Source organism: Phodopus roborovskii, unplaced genomic scaffold (assembly GCF_943737965.1).
Source record: "Phodopus roborovskii unplaced genomic scaffold, PHOROB, whole genome shotgun sequence".
Lineage (NCBI taxonomy): Eukaryota > Metazoa > Chordata > Mammalia > Rodentia > Cricetidae > Phodopus > Phodopus roborovskii.
The window spans coordinates 3,538,179-3,559,063 of record NW_026126461.1 but is presented as its reverse complement, the minus strand read 5'-3'; the positions used below and the strand labels follow the sequence as shown (position 1 = coordinate 3,559,063).

Here is a 20,885-nt window from a genome sequence, read left to right as displayed (position 1 = left end):
AATTTCATAAATATTGTTTTCTTTTAGCATTAACTTCACATGATTAAGTGTGTAGGTATAACGACTAGCTCCATTTTACAAAGGATCAAACACCCTTGCTTTGAAAACCAGAATCAGAGAAGGTTCTGAACTACCAATCCTCTGGCCCAGCTCCACATTTCATCACACAGATACAAAATGATGGGCGAAGCACAGCATCAACATTTTTTTTTGGCAAACAGAAGTCAGGAGTTGGGTCAGGGACACAGGCAGAGGGAGGTCAGGTCAGGAATAGGGTATGGGGGGGGGGAAGCTTGGCCAGCACCTGTGTTGGCCAATCAATTGTTCAAGGTTCTCAGTGCCATTTTCTGCATGAGTACTTAACATCAGCACCGGCTGCAAAGGATGAAGACTCTTTACTTCTGAGCAGAGTATGCCTTCAGGTTGGCCAAACGAAAGCAAACGGAAACAAAGGGTACCTCACTGTTCTTTCCGCCTTTACCTAGTGAGGCTTCAACAGCTTACTAGTGGGAACATAGTCCCATATACAAAGAGCTCACACACACCCAGGCATAGGATGGCCAAGGACAGAGTGACTGAGTGCAAGCTGGGCTGGCCACTGCTAACATTGCAGCTTCTCCTGCTGTTGCGTGAATGTGATCTTTCCAGAGCTACACAGCCAAGACATATAGCTGGAGTAAGGACTGTGCCAGGAGTCAGATTCTGGCTCAGGTGATCAGTGTGAGCCCAAGCAGGGGACACAGGGTTTCCATGCCTGCCTTGTTCTCATTTTCAAAGCGCAGATAATCTCTCTACACATAAGGAAAGCACACAGGGCATGGGGACACCAGCCATGTTCACACTCTTCCCCTTTCATGATGGGGACAGAGAAAGGAACATTTCCCATATGGAACCCCAAAACTGCATTGGAAAACATGAGCCTCTGGAAGATGTCACAAGATTCAAGAGTAAGCATTTGTTGGCCCGTGCTATATAATTCAAGCCTGAAACAGTTCAGAAGCTCTCCCCAATGGACAGAGGCTCACCTGGCTGAGGAGCCCAAGAGACATCCTCCAGGCATGATGGGAAATATGAACATCCACAAGCTCTTCAACTGTCTCCATGGCTACATTTCAGAGAGTCAACAACATAGGGTTCCACCCCAAGATTGCTTTATGGCAGAGAGGCTGGCTCACACTAGCTTTCTACAGCCATCAGATAGATAACCAGGCTCCTGGGTAGCAGGCAGCATGAGAAACACCGTACTGTCCAAAGGCGAATGTGAATCCAGGCATCCTTTGCAAACCAAGATCCTTTATGGTGAAGCTTAGGAAGATTCTTCTTCAAACCACCCTTCTCATGACATGAGGGCTTAATCAGGAAGCTCCCTGTCTGAGTACAGATTCCCACCAAGCTCCCTGGCCTCGGCTTATGTGAGGAGGTGCTCTGTTTCTTGTCATTGTAATCTATAGGTATTATTTTTAAAGCAGTGCTAATGTACTCCTCATCTGTACATTTTCCTAATTGGCTTAATATTTATAGTAGAATATTTGGGATCTGGGCCCGGCGCTCTAGTAAACTCAAGTGTATTTAGCAATGTGCTAATGAGGCCCATCCAGACAGAAAGGGCTGCAAGTGAGTTATGGCACTCTCCGTCAGATTCCGACTCGGCTGCTAAGAGAAGTTGCTAAATATCTTAAGTAAAAGCAGAGGTCCCCAAGCAGCTGTTGGGTTTGTAGAGCCGTGGATGTATAAACTTTATTGGCAGTAAATGTCACTCCTGCAAGTAGATAGCATGCCTGCAAAGCCTTGGCTCCTCAGGAGTCTGCCACTGCCGGGCTTGTGCTGGACACAGAGGGGCCGGGGAGGGTGGCCTTACTCTGTGGCTGTGGCTGGGGCACGGCCGCCGACAGGCATGCCATGGTGACAGAAATTCACTTTGAGTTGCAATTAGTGGCACTGTCATTTTCGGGGGGCTCCTGCCAATTAATTAAGGCTGTCAAACAGAAAAACCACAGCGTTCACATGGTAATTTATATTGGAGGAGACAGGCCTCAGAAGCACAGCGGCTTCTTCCACAAACAGCTCTCTCCCTCAGAGCGCTGGAATAAACACAGCAAAATAAGCGAGATAAAAGCTGCGCATGTGTGCACGCATGCGAGGGGGTCTGCATGGGCAAAGAAGAAAAGTTAAACTGCCCCTGTTATAACTGTTAACTCTGGTCGCCAGAAGAAGACAGGCTGATTAAAACTCCAAACGAGCCCCCAGCTCCCTGAACCCTCTGCGTCCAGGATGATAGAATCAGAAGAGTTTATTCATGCCATTAAGCCCCAGAGAACTTAATTGAAAGAAGAGCACAGCCCGGACCTTGACAAGCGGGAGGTCACAGTAATTGCTGCCGGACATATTTAACATTAAGATAATCAGGCCATTAATTACCCTTCGGATCATTAAATCAGCCAGTTGCAAAATGAAATTTCTGCCTCTATTACTCACTTGAGAGACCACAGGGGTGGCCTTTAATTTATCAGGGAGCTTGAGCTACAAAGGCTGGGGCTGGGGGAGGGCAGCAGGGGAGGGGGCCTCCCCCACACGGACGATGTGGCAGCGGTGGCCGGGCAGGCATCAATCCGCCATGCTCGGTGATCGTGGCAAATTAACTAGGTAAGATAACCTCCTCGTGCAAAGGCAGAAGCTGGGGGTATGTAAATAGATGAGGGCAGACAGGGAGCTCAGAGTGTGCACACCACTTAGCAAGATAATAAAGGGAATCATCCTTGATTATCAGTGCTAATTTGGACACTGCCGGTAGCTTGTTATGCGTGTTCTGAGTAGCATTTAATTAATTCAATTGCTTGTTAATGAGGGAAGTGACATGTGGGGAGCAGATGCCACCCAACTGCAGATGGACTCTGGTCAGCCCAGCTAAGGCCCTTTTCTCTGTCTCCTAACTTCTCCCCCTCCCCAATTTTTTTCTTTTCTTTTCGTTTCTTTCTTTCTTTCTTTTTTTTTTTTAAGGAAGAGAATAGAGAAAGGTGTCCAGCATAGAAAACACTCAAAAGACACAAAACATTGACCCCAGCAGGCCAAGAACTGTTGAAAAATAATCAGAGGAGACAATCCCGGAGCCTCGTGGGCAGTCATGTCCCTGAGGCCACATTTAGAACAGCGCATCTTTATGCCAGAAATTTGAGCCTGAGATTACTATGTTGTGATCTTATGATCAAACCTAACAAGACAATGACATGGCCAAGTGGGGCTGCTTTTAATATCTCAGAGGCAGCTGCGGGGATCCAATTATTTTCAGTTTGGATACATTTCCCCTTTATCAATATCTCCGTGTGCATAAATAAGATGAAAGTGATCCTGCAGACTCAAAGAGAAGTGGCACCCCTCTAGCCGGCAGACTGGAGGGGTCTGGGAGTGTGTGGTCAGTCTCTCCCACGCAGTGTCTGATGTGAGCCCTGATCTTCCTGGCGCTGGCCAGAGACAAGAAGGGACTTTAGGCAGGAGGATGAAGTTACACCTAACGAAAGAGGGTGCCCCAAACAGGAAGAGGATGCGTATGAAACCCGCCAATGTCCCTTCCGAGTGGCATCAAAGTGGAAATAGGCGATTTTGCCTGTGCTCGGAGTTTCTCTCATGAGCTGTTCCTGGAACTGAAAACAGTTTGGCATTCCACCTCCCTTTCATTCCCCAGCCCGAGCCAGCAGGTGCCAAGCACTGCATAAATAGGCTCCCTGCACTAAAATGTAAATAGCATGGTCCCTGCTGACCCTCCCAGGCCAGATGCCATCAGGGAGACAAAGATAGGAAGCTAGCCAAGTGGGGACAGCTACACCACCAAGCCTCCTGGCTTCCGCCCAGAGGGCGATGTGCCTTGTTCCAGTAGGAAGTCACCTGCACCTAAGCTGACACAACCAGGGTCCACAATGAAGGGGGACAGGTCAGTATGGTGCAGACTAGCTCTGGAAACGGACGACAGGAGTCACAGGGGTTTGCTGCGCCAGCTTAGCTGTACTGCAGATTCCCGAGCCTCACTTCATTCATGGGAGGAGCCAGGTGGTACGGATGCTCCGCAAACACCCGACACCTGGATGCAGGTGACCATGCTGTGTGTTGTGCATGGCATAAGCAGTCACCTGGCTCATAATGTCTTTACACTAAAGGCTATTTTCCTTTCAAAGGGGTCACCAATGATCTTGGCACTCCCTCCAGTGACAGTTAATTAGGTTCTTCACATTGGAACCCAGAGCCCTGAGCACCTGGTGGCTCCAGACTCAGCTGTTCCAAACGTCTACTACACAGCATCTCTCTCTCTCTCCCTCCCTCTCTCTCTCTCTCTCTCTCTCTCTCTCTCTCTCTCTCTCTCTCTCTCTCTCACACACACACACACACACACACAAAACGCTCTGAGGATCTAAAGCACCCCAATTCCAGATAACTGTCCCCCGTCACTGCCTCTACGAACACCTCAGCATCCCCATTTACAATCAATATTTTAAATGTGTCCTTAAACGGTATCAATAGCAATGGGGGGGGGTTCTGAGTCCAGCCCAGATGTAGTTAATTGTTGCCACATTGATCTCCCCTCTAACACGATTCTTTCTCCAAATCAAACCCCCATTACAGAGGGGTGGAGGGCATCTTCTCCCCTCCTGAGACAATAAATTTAATATTGAATGTACTGAGAAAAAAATGGCAGCTGTTGCAGAATCCATCCAAAAAGATTTTTTCCCCCCGCTTCCTGGGAGTAATTAAAAGATGCTTTCCCTGACTAATGATCCCCCTGTTTAGGAACGGGAAGTCAATACGGCTTCAGCTGTCGTCAGCTCCGATTGATCACAATGCTGTTCAAGTTTGAACGGCAGTTCTCAGGGCGGCTGAGGATCGCTGGAACCAATTACAGGCCATCCAGAGCTGCCCTAATAGGGATGTGGGGACAACAGGCAGAAGGCCAGCCAGCTGTGCAAGGCGCCTGTTCTCCCAACCTGCCTGTAGTCCTGGATGATGCTAATGCACAGTTGTTTCAGGGGACTGGCTGTTTCTCTGCAGAAAGATATGCTGTGTGTGTGTGTGTGTGTGTGTGTGTGTGTGTGTGTGTGTGTGCATGTAAGCATGTCTATGCACATGTGCTGAGGTCTGTTCGTGTGTGTGTTTGAATGTGTCTATGTGTACAAGTGTGTGTTTATGTGTACATATGTGTTGAGTGTATATATGCATGTGTATATGTGTTTGTGTGTTGGGGTATGTGTGCATGTGTGTTGAGTGTGTGTGTACCTGTCTGTATACGAGCAGAACATTTTAAATTAAATTCTGTAGTCAGAATGATCTCCCAAATCATACCGAACCAGACCCAAGTTCCCTTGGAAAACATTTGGGCTCTTGTTTCAAAGAGTTAACATTTGGTTTTTCCTTGAACTAACACAGACATTTATGAAACTATTTCATTTTGGATTTGTTTCAGGCCCCTCAATGCTTCTACTAACTGGGCTTTAATTCCTCATGGAGAAGGCAGGAAACCTGGGATGTGAGTGGTGGTGGGGATAGGGCAGTACCTGGGCTAGGTATCAACTCTCTTGGAGTGAATTCCAGACTGCTTCTAGCCCAGACTTCCAGGCTTGTGTCTCTATTTGGGGAAAGGGTGGGAGGTGGTGAAGGTAGAAGGTGGTGGGATCTCCACTGCACTATGTATGGACTGTGGCACTTCTCATCTATGATGGTATCTCTAAGGCTGGTAACCTTCTAGGTGGCCTTTGGCTAGGTCTGTCTTGGCCCTTTCCAATTACTCTGCTGTGCTTGCTGACTTCAGTATTCCCAGGAATGGATGGAACGTAACCAAACACAATCACAGACTATTCATGCTACCCAAATCCCTCTGGTATCAGCCACTCCAGCTCAAGAGCTTCCCAGAGCAAACCCACCCCTGCAGGAGACACACTACTGGACACGAGTGCTGCAGGCACAACCCACCTGCCTTTGCTTAGGCTACCCTATCCTCGCACACCTCTCTCCTGGAAGTCAGCCATGGCTGTGAACTTCCTGGATCTGGGGTCCTCAGCTGGTCCCAAGAGGGTCCACCTGTCACGACACCCATCCTTTACTCACCCCACCTTCTTATGAGTGTTTGGTGACTATTTATTGAATTTAACCAGACAAAAAACTTCCTGGGATAATTTTACCAAAGATAAATAAGCCCCCATCTCTCATGCCTGTCTGAAAACCCAGAAATTCCAAAGTCACCTGGGGAGATGCCACATCAGGCCACATCACTATAGTCTTTGGGAGGAGTCCTGGCTCGGAAGGGCTCTTGAGAATATCCACGATGACCAAAGGGGAGATCCTACTTGTGAGAGGGGCTCCTCCCTCCTGTCTCTAAGCTGTAAAGGGAGACAGGTGTAGTGCTGGGCAGAGCAGAAAGCTACCGCCTCAGAGCTCAGGGCAAAGAGCAGTCACTCACTGCTGTCTGTGTTACTTTTAAACCTAAATGGTCAGATGCACAGAGTAAATTTTTCTAACTCATTTCAATGCTTTTCTTCCTACATCAAACAATTTAACTAACAATCACCTTTTCATTTTCAGACTGAGATTCAACCACACTATTAAAAACAACAACAACAAAAAAATACTGTTTTAGGATTGAGTGAAGAGCCCAGCTGACTTCCATGTTGAGTGGTAAGTCAGGAAAGATAATAGCTTCTCAAAGGCTATGGTATTTTCGATTTGTGAGAAAACCACCCATAACTGCATTACACAGACTCACTCAACGAGAGCTGTCACAGTTTTAAGAAGCACTTTAAGCACCTTGCTGGCCCTCCCTTCCTGATCCCCTCCCACCATGACTAACAGACAGGATTAACGTCTGCCGGTCTCACCGCCGATGTGCACCAGAGGGGGCGCCACACATTCATTCTGCAGTTAGTGAAATAAACCCAGCCAGCAGATCTCAGGAGACCACTGGCTAGGATCCTGGATGTGCAGCCTAACCACTGGTTTATAGTCACCCAGGCTCTGACTGTATCATCACCAGCAAAACAAACAAACTTCAGATGCTGAGTACGGCAACTGTCCCTTCCTGTTGTCCTGAGAAACGAAGCTGAAGCGGCTTCAAGCCCCTGTGTCAGGGGGAGGGGTAGTGGGCACACAGACAGAGCACCAGCACCTGAGTATCTTGGATGTTTCTGGTTAGACCAACCAGATGAGCTGACCCCTCTCCTACTATGCAATGTGACTTCTTTGAAAATGGGTCACTTTAGCCACCTCTTGGGGGAATTAAATATGTATGCACATCCTCAAAAATGGTTTATAATCGCTGTAAATGAAAAATGGGAAACTAACTGGCCTCAAAATAAATGCGTTTTTATCCTGGGTAACAATTAGCATTAATGAGGAGTCTCCATGCATTATGCTTAACTGTACTTAGTTAAATGTTAGCAAATAAAGTACATTTTCTTAAACATAAACTCACTTGTTGGTAGGGGCAGGTGAGGGGGTTGGTTACCCAAAAGATGCTTACCAAGGGTGTACAAAAGAATACAAAACCAAAGAATCAAAAATTTATAATTAGTGTTAGCACAGCTTGTGCCTATTAGAAATATATTAATTAAAGTAATATATTCATAAGATTAGAAGCCTAATACATTTCCAAGAGAGGAGAGGAATCCCCAAGGCCCAAAAATAAACATAAAAAATTAAGGAGTTTGAATCATCCAGTCTGCTCCAGACCAATTTCAGATACGATGCTTGCAGACTAGGCTAATCGACATTCCTATAGGTTGCCAGGGCCACCTGCCTCTGAGATCATGCCCAGCTGTGTAGCTGCTGGTGGAGCACCTGTGCATTCCTACCTTGTGGAGTCCAATGAGGGTTTTGTCCGTCCCTGGCTACTTTCTTCCCATACGCTGTTGGCCAACTCATTCCCGATGGATGACATCACCTTGATCAGCTCCATGGGCCAGTCATCAAGATCTAGAGACCGGACCCGAGAGAGATGGGTGCCAAGATTCCGGTGAATCCCTGAGCACTCGATGCACATGAGGGCTCCCAAGTTCAAACTGGCCCAGTTAGGGTCTATAGGAAGAGAAACAGGAGCAAATTTCAATCAGACCACCACCACTCATACTCAATGTTCCTGGACTCCTAGGGACATCTGGCCAGGCAGTCAGTTCCCACAGTCACATGACTTAGGACTACTGATGATTAATAAGGACCAGGATAAACAAATAGGCCAAACAGATGTTTATTTAGGGAGAAGTAACTTCATAGACAGATGAACACCAGCAGTTTCCTGGTCCCAAGGACGACTCCGGATGTACTCCTGTCCCCAGGCTGCAAGCAAGAGAGCTCCCTGAGCCCTCTCCTCAGACTTAGTTCCCCCAGGTAACATCCGGCCCTCTCTCCACCCCTAATGGGCGTGTTCTATGCCACAGGTGTGGACAAGGTATCTCACTACTGTTTTTGGTGTCAGGGAAAACATGGCAGCTGTTGGAAATCCCGAATTTTCTTCTAAAATTTCAGCTGCATGGTTCAGAACTGGTGCACATCAGAAAAAAGCCAGGTGTACTGAGATGTTCACTGTGGACCACTGATGATGGAGTGAGAAGCAGAGACAAGGCAACTGGGTACCTCCAAGGCCCAGGTCACGCCTGGAGGCTACATTGGCCCTCATAATCCCTTCTGCTACTGTTAGAGCAGCTTGGTTGGGTTAGCAAATTTTAAAGATGGAAGAGGCACTCTCCTGTGAGAAGGTATGGTCTTACTTAAGGGTACCCATCACAGCAACTCGCTGGGTTCTAATGGTACTGGCAGGTAATACAGTTATATCAGGACCTAGACTCCTCAACTGACAGATGGGTATGTTTTGAGCTGTGCTAACAGGACAGGATACAGTTCTGTAGGATGATGGGCTTGTGTAGAGAATGGCTGTGGGGGCCCTAGGAGATCTGCTATTGTGTGATGGTTATGATCAGAAGATCCAGAACTTGGTCCCAAGGCTGGCTTTAAGCTTACAATCATTAGGTGTTTTGCAAAGACAGGCCGACCTTGGTGAGCTCTGCTTCTCTCTGCTATCAGGAAGAGAGGCTAAACTCACACAGGTAGAACTGGCATTTATTCAAGTCTACCAGAAGAGCCAGCAAAAACTGATTTGACCCACTGGGGAGATTTCCTGGCCTCTCTGCATGGCAAATGACCACCAAAGGTCACATGATGACTAATCTAATGTCAGCAAGTCAGTTATTTAACGACAGCACAACTCAAGAAGGTGGCTGATTGATATCCCAGAAGAGGCCCTGGAAGAGAAGCCCCTGATCTCAGGGAGTTCTGATGGGGAAAGAGAAAACCTAGGTCTCAAACAGAAGCATAGGGAACAGGATACAGAAACATACAGACTCCGTGTGAAGACAAGAAAGGCAGCAGAAGATGTGAAATGTCTCCCGCAGACTCACAGTTTGAACACTTGGTCTCCAGCAGGCTGAGCTGCTTTGGGTGGGTGGGAAACTTTCCGTAGGTGGGGCCTAGGTGGAAGAAGTGGGCATCTAGTGGGACAAGCCCTGGGGTTTGGAGCTTAGCCCTATTTCCTGCTGTCTGTGCATCCTGATCCGTTGAGACATGAATAGACAGTTGGCCGAGCAGAGGGCCCTCACCCCCATCACAGGACAGACTGGCTCCTCAAACTAAAGTCAAAATGGTCCTCCCTTCCTACAGTTGCTTCTTGTCAGGTATCTAGTGTTCACAGAGATGAGAAAATCAATGAGTAGGTACAGCACAGAAGGCAGCATGGATGCAGGCAGGCTCAGCCTGTGAAGAGCTCACATACCCTCTTCAGCAAGGCTCTCACCTGGTATGTGCAATCCCTCAGAGCTTGGCTCCTGTTCTGTGGCCTCTATCAGCCCTGTTCACTGAGACAGGGCTGTCTTAGCTGCTGGCTACAACCCTTCACCCCACTGTTGACCTCTTGTCCAAAACCCATTTCCTGATGCTGAACTCAGAAGCAGCTGAAGTTAAATGTCTCTTTGGGATTCTCTCCCTGGTTTTATTTTTTTTTTTTTTTCTCTCTATCATTTCCCCCTCAATTTGGCCCTCACCTTGGCTTCTGTAATTTCTTCTGATGCTATTTTTTCTTCCTGGCAAACTCAGGAAGAGACCCTGGCTTTTGTGACAACCTGAACTGTAACAGCTGTCAACAGCTCTTACCCTCCCTTGCTTATCAGCTGGAACATTCTGCACAGACCTCCCTGATATCAGTTGCCCCGATGATGGTTTCTTCTACCAGGGTTCCTACAACCTCTCTCAACATCACCATGTTCTCCCAGGACCTGGGGAGAAAAACCTTCATTCTTCCATTGTCCCCAGAGATGCTCTTCCCAGTCAACCCTTTCTTCTTGAGTTGAGCCCCCATTCTTGTCCTTACTATCTCCACACGTCATGGTGGGACTGTCAAAGCTCACATCTGTATGCTCACATCCTGATCCTAGCAGGACGCCTCCCAACAGCAGCCATGGAATGTGGCAGGCCCAATCATCTAACCTGGAGACTCAAAACCTGCTGGGGCTACCACCTGCCACTGGGATCAAGTCCAAAGTCTTTGCAGACAGAGTCAGAACTGAGCTCCACCCCCTTGCCCCTGCCTCATGTGAGACCCTGGCTGCCTCCACCAACCTGTGCACAACACTTCCAACTCTGCCTGGCATGCTGCTCTTCCTTTGGTCTCAGCTAGAATTACCTTCCTGAGGACAGCTCCCTTGGCCACCTACCTAGCCCACCCATAGTGCAGTACGGTGATTACCACAGAACCTATTCTCTGCTTTGGGCAGAGCTTGGTGTGTCCATACTTCCTGTCGGCTTTGGGTATTAGAGGCTGTGACAACACATATCTGGGTGAATACAGAGCAGCCTCACCGTAGCAGAGCCCATATCTTAGGGACGGAGGGATGGTAGAAGGTGGGTGGGTGAGACAAGGGAACCAACAGGGCTCTAGCCTGATTGTATGGGCAGCACCGGCAAAGACAGAGCTTCATGAGCCAGGAGTTAAAGGCTGCTGGTCTGCCTCTCAGCCTTGTCCTGGAAAGTCTGGCATACTGGTGAGGGGTAGGAATGAGTGAGTGAGTGAGTGAGTGAGTGAGTGAGTGTGTGTGTGTGTGTGTGTGTGTGTGTGTGTGTGTCTCCAAGCTCTGGGATTTCCCAGGTCCCTTTCCAGACATGCTCCTTGTGGCTGGCAACTGGTATCCCCAACAGAGATTTCCATGGTCAGTGGGTACTTGAACGAGCTGGGCTTGGCTCATATAGTGATGGGCCTTTCCCTGAGAGGTAAACAACACCACTAACTTTTCCAAATTTACTGGACCAGAGTCTCTCTTTACAGACAAGCAGCCCACAGCCACGGTGGCCCCATGTCCTCTTTGCAAACTATGTCCTGGGATGGGCTGAGTGTGCAGAGGAGACACTTGGTGACCTGCAGCAATTGTGGCCTCAAATCCCACATTGTACTCAAGTCGTCAGGCCATATCCTCAACCCCCAGAGGGTGATACACATGCAATGGTGGGCCAGTGAGGCTCTCTAGGTGGCGCTTTACCGGGAGTCACACTGTCTGTTATACCACCAAGAGATGTCACCGGTACCTCCCTTTAGGTGTGGGATGGCTCTGATTTCAGTGCACAGAGCTTCTTCCTTCCTAAGGGCAACTGCTACAGTCAGAGGCATACAGCCTCCACAGGCTCTTAACCACACTGCCTCGACACCCTGTGAACATGTTCACATCTCACTGTGGGCTACGTGGATCTGTTTCCTGGCATCTGCTCCAAAACTGGGTATTTATACTTAAAATCCCTCCCTGCTTCCTCATGTACTTCCCGTCACTCTCCAAGCATCTTAAGGCCTCCGAGGAGGCAACAGGCTGGCGAAGGGTGTGGGCTGAATCACACAGTACTGCTTGCTGGACAAACCGCTGTGGTCCTAGACTCTCTCTTCCCTGTCCTGGCCCATGACAATAACAACTGTCACTCTTGAGAATTCAAGAAGACAGCCCACCTGTGCACTGGATTCAGCGTACTTGGTGAGCGGCTTTACCATAGCCATCCCATTAGCTCGTATGGGTTTGTCTATGGTCTGATCTCATGGCCTCCCCGTCCTGCCCACCCTTAGCATGCATATGCCCTCCTCCTCTCAGGAAGGACCTGTGACCTCCAATTTGCCACATACCACAGTTGCTGTAAAGCCATAGACTGGTTCCCTTTTGAGGAATCTCTAGCTGCATGCTGGAAACAATTACAGACATCAATCTCCACTTTTTTTTTTTTTTTTTTAAATATGTCTCAGGTTTTATGCTTTAAAAAAAAGTCTGCTTTAAGGAAAGTTTTGGATAAAAAAAAACACACTTCAAATAAATGTTCTTTTCTCTCCATCTCACGTTTTGAAAGTAAAATGTAAAAAATGCAAACAAAGAGAGAGCCTTTAAAGCAGTGCCCAGAGGAGTCAGCTGAAGAGCTTGCCCTTCCTGCCCTGAGGACGGGCTCCCGCTGGGCTGTGGTCAGCCAGGCCGCCTGGACAGCCTGCTGGCCAGGGCCCTCTGTGTCTCCTGAGGTGATGCTCATGACCCACCTGCAAGTCTCTGGCCTACTCTGCTGTTCTCTTATCAGATAGTGAGCTGCTGCGGCCGGGCAGGTCCTCCCCCACAAAACAGCTCAGAGTCTCTTCCTGCTGTGAGCTGTGGACAGTTCGCCCCCCACCCCACAGATGCATAATGATCCCATCATCCCAAGTTCCTTCATCATCTTCATCCGTTCCAGCCTGAGTTGCCAGGCATTTTCTCTGCTCACCCAGGGAGGCCTCCACTTTTCCTCGGGGCCCTTCTGAGGAGCCAGCTCTGGAGGGAAGCTTACTCTGAGGTCAAGATCTCAAAGACTTAGGTCCCTTTTGCTCCTTCCCCAAGGCTGAGGACCATGTGTCATGGGTGGGGCTTATGCCTTGCCCACTGGGCGGGCCCACTAGGCTGTGACCAGGCTGTGCTCACTCAGTTCCCAGACATCTATCACCTGAGCCGGCACCCCCTTAGAACTGCACTCCCTACCCCTCCCTCCCCGCCCCCGTTCCCTTCAAGACCCTATGCAACAATATAAACCAGCCAAGTTTACTCAACATAGCTTCTGAGGCAGCAGACTTAAAACAAGGCTTTACCCAACACCCTAGATACAAGAAGGGAACTTCACTCTCAAGGGGAATTATTACCTTTTACCCGTCAGAAAGTGTGACAGATTGGGGTAACTCCAAGGGATGCAGTAATTACAGTTTCAGTACTTTACCCATTCTAATACCTGAGGCTTAAGCGGGGCGGGCACACAGCAGTCCAGTGTGTAAGAAATGGCATCTTTCACCAGTAAGGCTGTGTGAAGAACACCATGTTCATACAAAACCCAAATTCAAATGTCAAGCCCTCAGTGCCACAGCCAACACAGATCTAGGGACACGGTCAGGCCCGTGTACTTACTTTGGGCGTCACAGTCCACACAGTGGGCGTTCCCTCTCATGTTACGGATGGACTGCAGTGCCATGGCCTCGCTCTGGCTGGTTAGTCGGGACTAGGTACAAAGGAAGACAGAAAATGCAAGAGATGAGCAGCCAGGAGAAATCTGTACATCTCCTAACAATGTCAGAGAAAAACCAAATGGATTATGCACAGGTGTAGCCGTGTGCAATTTCCAAACAACGACTCCCTTTCTGATGTCTTAGGGAAGTTCATAAGGGAGAGGGACAAGTCGTATGTCAGGATTATTGGCTGAGATGGACTCTGCCCAAAATGAGACCTCCATCACTTGTGAATGAACCAGAGACTGCTTCTCGGAGAATGTCAATGGCTAATACACCTTCATGGGCATATAGCTACTTGGTATGAAGATTAAAGAGTGAGGAGAAAATAATCTGTGTATCAGTCAAGGGTCAGGCCTTAATCAGCGTGCGTAGAGCTGTCTCCTGGTTCTTCATGAGAAAACCCGCAACCACACCACACATCACAGCCAGGAGAGTCTCTCCCTCATGTGACAGTCTCTCAGTTGCTACAAAATCAAAGTCACTCATTGGAGGGAGGCAGGGGCATTCATTCTTAAGCATACTTTATGGTCCTCAGAAGAGACTTTTTTTAAAAAAGGTTCACCTATTATAGGAAAGTTAGAAATTATGGGAAAAGACAAGAGCATTTATAAAGAGGATTTGGTCACGCAGAGACCCTCTGGCTGTTTTCCTAAACATATCTATCCACGCAGGCATTGTAGGAAAGCCAGATAGGTAGGTATATATTGTGTTGGAGCTTTCCTTTCCTGCCTAGTAATATTTGTCTGCCATTTGATGTCAACAGAGCCTCCAACTTCATCATTTAAGTGCATGCACAGGAGTCTTCTTAGTGAGTGCATAGCAAGTTCCTTGGCTGTATATTCAGACTGCTCTAGGCATCCTCAACCCTGAACAGTGCTACAAAGAACGTCTTCCTCTAAGTCTCTACACATGTTCCTGACTATGTAGTAAGGATGAAATTCCAGAAGCAAAGGGGTAGAGAGGGAAAGGATATGCGTATTTTAAAAGTTTTATTTATTCAACAAGCATTTGATATTACAGTTCAAGCAAAAGTTGATCAGTTTCAGAACTTAGAATAAATTCCGTTTTGTGTGCAGTCTTCACAAATTGAGGTATCTTGTGCTAAACAGAAGGATGTGAAACAATTTATTGCTTGCTACTTAACAGTAAGTTATCATTTATTCATTGCTATTGCATTATGTACTTCTGTGTTTTTATGTCCTTTAGGAATCAGAAAACATTTAACAACTTGAATTGGCATCTGGGGGTGTCACACATACATACGGGAGGTCTAGATATCTCCCCCATTTCTTTCTTCATGAATTTGTACAGGTCTGTGACTCCCTGGTCGGTTGCTCCATCTTAAGCTGAAATACTAGGTGCTTCGCCTCTAACAGCAGCTGTCCAGGTGTGTGTCTGTTGTCCTTTAGTTGCTCAAGGGAACCTCCTCCCAGGGGAAGCCACATCTACAAGTTATGTTTGCCCATGAATACAGAGGACAGCTTTGGTGGGCTGGCATCCCATGACATCCTACTATTTGGATTCAGAGTAGCAAACAGGGAGAAGCTCTCAAGGAATTGAAATAGGAGAAGCCAACACTGCCCAGAGCTTCTAGAATCAAGGAGAAGGGGTGTGGCTTCAGTCAGAATGTGTGAGATTAATTTCTCCATAAATAACGGGTATGCGCTTGTCCGACCAGCAGCACATGTCCTCTTCCTGCTCTGAAACTAGAATTGCAAGCCTGCAGAGGGCAGGTGTCATTGTGCCCATGGGTGAGGTGGGGAGACACATCATGGCTGGATAGGGATCTGACCTGAGAACCCAGAGAGCTCAGAATAAAAGACAGTGGTTCTTCCCAGTTGGGTATAAACTGTCTTCCAAGAGAGAAGCAAATTACATAATAATAATAATGGCTGTGGACTGGCTTACCCTGGCTCAAGAAGGTAATAAAATAACATACCCTGTCTCTGAAAAACAGACTCCCTTCTTAATGACAAAGCTGGCCACACATCACGAGCAGAGCTTTCTTTAAATGCTTATAAATGAAACTGCAGGCGATGGCAATGTCTTTCTTCGGTTTCCAGTCGATCACAGTTTGAAAAATCAAAATGCTCACCAAGAATCTCAGTGGGTCAGCAAAGGGTTCTGAGTATCTAAGGGTTCAAAGACTGAAATGGAAAGAACCGGCTGGGAAAGACAGGGCCAGCATAAGGAAGGATAGCCTGGCAGTGGCCCAGAAAATGCAGCAAACACACTTTTATGTCTGGCCAAACAACTGCAAGAGAACTCTTTTTAATTACTGAATGAAACATACGCCAGACTTAAAAAAAAAAAAAAAAAAAAAAAAAAAAAAAACAGAAAATTCATCGTATCCAAACTCCTTTGCGTTTCGTTTGTATCCCCCTGACATTCGAGACATTTATGAGGGCAGAATAGGGCATCTTTTAAGTCTGTGTGTCTTTTTCTGATTCATTCTGCCTCAAACAATAACAACAAAAAAAATAAGTATGGACGCATAAGCAGGCAGAGTCCGAAAGGCTGCATCACCTAGGGAGAGAGGCGAAAGCTTCCCACGTAGCGCTGGCTGCCACAGCAAAGGGACATCCTGCCACACACAGACGGCCAAGCCAGGACACCAACACATGCATGGTGTTTGTAGATACAAAGTGTTTTTATCTTTTCAATTACTTAGTTTTTTTCTCCTCACAAAGCATACCTGGGTCTTGTCATCCACACAAGCCATCTGACGCCCCTGTCCCCCACCTGGGGCTCCACATGGGCCTTCTTTCCCATTTAATGATCGGCAGCCTTGATTTCGGGGCAGCCTGCTGAGGGCCTCACCTTATTCTTGCTGCTCTCACAGGACTGGAGGCTGGCTAGGATCTGGCTCTCGATGGCTTGGACCCATGCATCTCGCTCCTCGTATGTGGTGGCTTCAAAGTGCCATGTCTGGCCAGTGAGGGACACAATGATAAACTCAAAGTTTTCTTCTTGCTCTGGAACAGAGAGGAGGGATGAAGAGCTCACTTTCATGAGACGGCAGCGCCCGAGCCCATCCTGTCACAAGTGCCTCTGGATTCAATGGCACCGGCATGGGGCTGGCGGCACACACAGGATGGGAGCGCTGAGATCTGATCCACACACCCGCCAACACTCAAGACCGCCTTCCAAAAGCCACCAGCAGTAACTAGGTTTCAGGCAATGCTTGGGGGGTGGGGCAGGGAGAAAGGAGAGACAGCGTGGGATGTCAGGGTCTCTGTGTGGGTGCAGACCAAGCAACTTAGGAAAACAAGTTTGCAACATGCTGCCGGCCCTTGGATCTGTGGGAGGAAAATGGAGTTAGGTCTGCTAGATGTGAAGCTGGACGATGGGAGCATTGAGTGTGGGTCTGGGTGAACCCTGCACTCCTGTCAACACCAAGGTGAGTGTCCTTCCAGGGCCGAGCAAATGTCAGCAGGAGCTTTAATTCTCATGGTGCTACGACTTGGACAAAGCGACTGACTCAAGGCAACTCAGAGGGGCTTTAGGGCACTCAGGTCTGGCTGGGTGGACACAGGGAGACACCTGTTTTGAAAGGGAAGAGAGGCTTGGGTCCACAACCTGCGATACTACCTGTCCCTCTGCCTTTTAAGTTCTACCCCCGAGGCTCATTTCATCCTCTGTGGATCGGGCACAGGCAGCTTCTACTGAGTTTATCATTGGCTAAATGTTGTGCATAAGAATACCAGAGCACAGCCTGGCCACAGGAGGGTGTGTGTACTCGGTCCTTATTCTCAGTGCCTGCTCAGAGGTAGCACTGCTTAGGAAAACACAGCCAGAAGCCAAGGCTGGACCTTTCTTCACACATCTCAGGGGAGTTTCTAGCATTGGCCTGGAAGGGGCTGTGTGGTCATGTGTAATCACAGGGAAAGAGTAGCCTGCAGGCATGCTTATCAGCTAAGTCATCCATACCCCGCCTCTGCACTGACGAGGGCACAGTGCCTCTCCCCTGATCCTGTTGATGCCGACAAGCCCCACTCCCTGGGTACCACCCAGGAATGATTTGCTCAGGTCTTCAAAGTAAGACTTCTGCAACCACCACCACTGTCTCTGCCAGCGACCACTATGACACACTAGTGTGGAGTCTTTAGTATTCTGAAAGTACCAGCACTAAGCTTACACTGTAAGCAACATGTCTCTCTCTGAATTTTTTAAACCGTGAGCAGGGCTCACACTGACCACCACCTGGAAGGTGGGCAGGTGAACACACCTGTGTGCAAACCCTCTAGCTGACAGATGACAGCTGACAGACACGTCCACATCTTCCAACACCGCAAAGGCCGGCGACTCCCTGGCAGGGTTAGAGCAGCTGCATTTCAGTCATGCTCTGTAGCAGTGATACGCACGGGTGCCTAGGAGGGACCAGGCTGACCTCAGAGTCGTGGCTCTGGCAGATCAGCCCTTTTGGGTGTTCATACTGAAGCTGAGCTTGTGTCAGGGCCAGAGTGTGGCCTGAGCTCAACAGGACATGCAGGCAGCCCAAGGAAGTTGTTAGGTTGCTTAACACTGGGCCTGTGGGTTTCCGGAGTTCTGTCATGATCTCTTTGGTTCTTGTATTTTGGAGCCTGAGTAATAAGAGTTCAAAAAGCAGGTGCTTGTTGTGGGTTATTAGTTTAAGATGTGTTGGATTTGTTTGTGTTGTGGAACATTTGTTTAATGATACAAAGATGTGCTGCATTCTTTTATGTTGCATTTGTTTAACTCTGTGAAACTGTGTTACTTTGCCTGTCTAAAACACTTGACTGGTCTAATAAAGAGATGAACAGCCAATAGCAAGGCAGGAGAAAGGACAGGTGGTGCTGCCAGGCAGGGAGAATAGATAGGAGGAGAAACCTAGGGAAAAGAAGAGGGACAAGGAGGGAGAAAAGGAGGAGAGGAGGACACCAGGGGCCATCCATCCATCCATCCATCCATCCATCCATCCATCCATCCATCCACCTAGCCAGCCAGCCATCCAGCCACCCTGCCACCCACCCACCCATCCACCCTGCCACCCAGCCATCCACCTAGCCATCCATCCATCCATCCATCCATCCATCCATCCATCCATCCATCCACCTAGCCAGCCAGCCATCCAGCCACCCTGCCACCCACCCACCCATCCATCCATCCACCCTGCCACCCAGCCATCCACCTAGCCATCCATCCATCCACCCTGCCACCCAGCCATCCACCTAGCCATCCATCCATCCATCCATCCATCCATCCATCCATCCATCCATCCATCTATCCATCCATCCATCCATCCACCTAGCCAGCCAGCCATCCAGCCACCCTGCCACCCACCCACCCATCCACCCTGCCACCCAGCCATCCACCTAGCCATCCACCTAGCCATCCATCCATCCATCCATCCATCCATCCATCCATCCATCCACCTAGCCAGCCAGCCATCCAGCCACCCTGCCACCCACCCACCCATCCATCCATCCACCCTGCCACCCAGCCATCCACCTAGCCATCCATCCATCCATCCATCCACCCTGCTGCCCATCCATCCATCCATCCATCCATCCATCCATCCATCCATCCATCCATCCACCCACCCACCCACCCAGCCAGCCAGCCAGCCAGCCATCCACCCAGCCAAGGAAGAGATTTGGAAGAAAGAAAGGTGAAAAGCCCAGAGACAAAACATAGCTGAAGAGAAATGGGATAATTTAAGTTAGACAAGCTGGCTAGAAAAAAGCCAAGTTAAGGCCAGGCATTCATAAATAAGTCTCTGTGTATTTACTTGGGAGCTTGGTGGCAGATCCCCAAAGAAGGAAAAGGAAAAACAAAACCCCCAAACCAGCTACAGGTGCTGTCCAGGAATGGTACTTAAATGAGGCCCATGTTTGTGTAGAAGCAGAACAAGTCCACCTACTGTGTGGAGGGCGGCTGGGGAGGAAGCCCTAAGGCCTTCGGACATGGGCACTAGTTGTGTTTTCCATTAAAAAACAAACAAACAAACAAACAAAAAACCCTACAAACTTCAGACAGATTTCTTCACAGCGGGCCTGCACCCACACCCTGTAATTACCAGGAGAGCCGCAGCATCTGTGGGTTTAAAAAGACTTGTTCTCTTGATTCACGGGGCTTCTGTGTCATGACGTTATTCATTACAACTTTTATCAGACAGAGGTGCTGATAAAAGACAGCACCCAATTCAGTACCTAAAATCCCCAGGGAAGGGAGACGTAGGGCAGGGACAAGGTATACAATTCATGGGTGGAACTCAGGGGCACTCAGTCACTTTCTCGGTGGATGTGAATACTGTTTGCTGGGACATTTGTGCATGGCTGGACATCATCTTACATCTGTGAAGCCCAAGGACGGTAAGAACTGCTATTGCCCTGACAGGGCCAGGGCCTCCCCGCTGATCCTATGGATGCCACCATGTCCAGTGAAGAAATGACAGCCATGAGCCTTCCAGTTAGACCTCTTTACACTGCTTGCTCTCCCTTACAGGATTTCTGCCCACATTTTTAGCCCGAACCATGAGCTGCCCTGTGAACTGGAAGTCAAGAAACTAAACTGGCTTGACTGAGGTGCAGGCTTGGTCCCAGGGCTCTCAGTTACTGCCTTCATGCCTTGGGTGTCTGGGGAGGCAGAAGGTGGTCTTGAAGGATCCCACTTAGCAGTGACATGTAGTGACATGTATACGCACACGTGGTAACAGAACACAAAATGATAACAATGGCGGGGTACCCAGGTCAAGTGCTGCAAGGACACAGCACCAAGCTTTCTGCCTCGTTCTGATCCCAGCTTGGGTAGCTGCAATGTGCTACCCAAGCTAAGGCGGCGCAGTCTGGCTCTGCCTTGCCCTGGGAGCCCGTGCCTCTCTCCGCATAGGCAACCAAAGGGACAGAATTCCCAGGAGCACCGGGGTTCCGACACGTCCAGTAGAGCTCTTTCTCCCTCCTTTTTGTCCCTGGTGTTTTGCCCGTTGCACCTCTCTGCTTTCCTTACGGCTGCCTCTCATATCTCCTTGGGGATTGTCAGGGTTCCCTCACTCCACTCAAAGCTCTAAGAGTCTCCCTATGCTGTGTTGACCTCTGTGTAGGATGCACACCCTGCAGACAGACACCTTTCTACTCCACTCCATACAGTGTGCTACCACACACAACCTGCAAAGTAGCCACATTTGTGCTCAGTCCTCCTCTGCTCTCCCTCATGATCATGGCTGATGCCTTTCTTCCCTCTGATGCTTCACTTCCAAGCCCGTGAGTGAGCGTCCAGCCAGGCTGTGACTCTTCTCAGTCTGCTTTCCCCTCAACCCCATCTCTCTGGAACAGCCAGCACTGTCCAACACATGTACCAG

The 20,885-nt window shown here is 48.8% G+C and overlaps 1 protein-coding gene across 7 annotated transcripts in view; it reads right to left on the bottom strand.

Moving 5' to 3' along the window:
* The window catches only part of Agap1 (ArfGAP with GTPase domain, ankyrin repeat and PH domain 1), a 436,703-nt gene that overhangs the window by 44,693 nt on the left and 371,125 nt on the right, over positions 1-20,885 (bottom strand). For all 7 annotated transcript variants that reach the window (XM_051190767.1, XM_051190761.1, XM_051190762.1 and 4 more), the window contains 3 exons: positions 16,385-16,539; positions 13,464-13,554; positions 7,827-8,049 (listed from right to left, as the gene is read on the bottom strand). In XM_051190767.1, the coding sequence (XP_051046724.1) occupies positions 7,827-8,049; positions 13,464-13,554; positions 16,385-16,539 (469 nt within the window). The remainder of the gene's footprint in view (positions 1-7,826; positions 8,050-13,463; positions 13,555-16,384; positions 16,540-20,885) is intronic.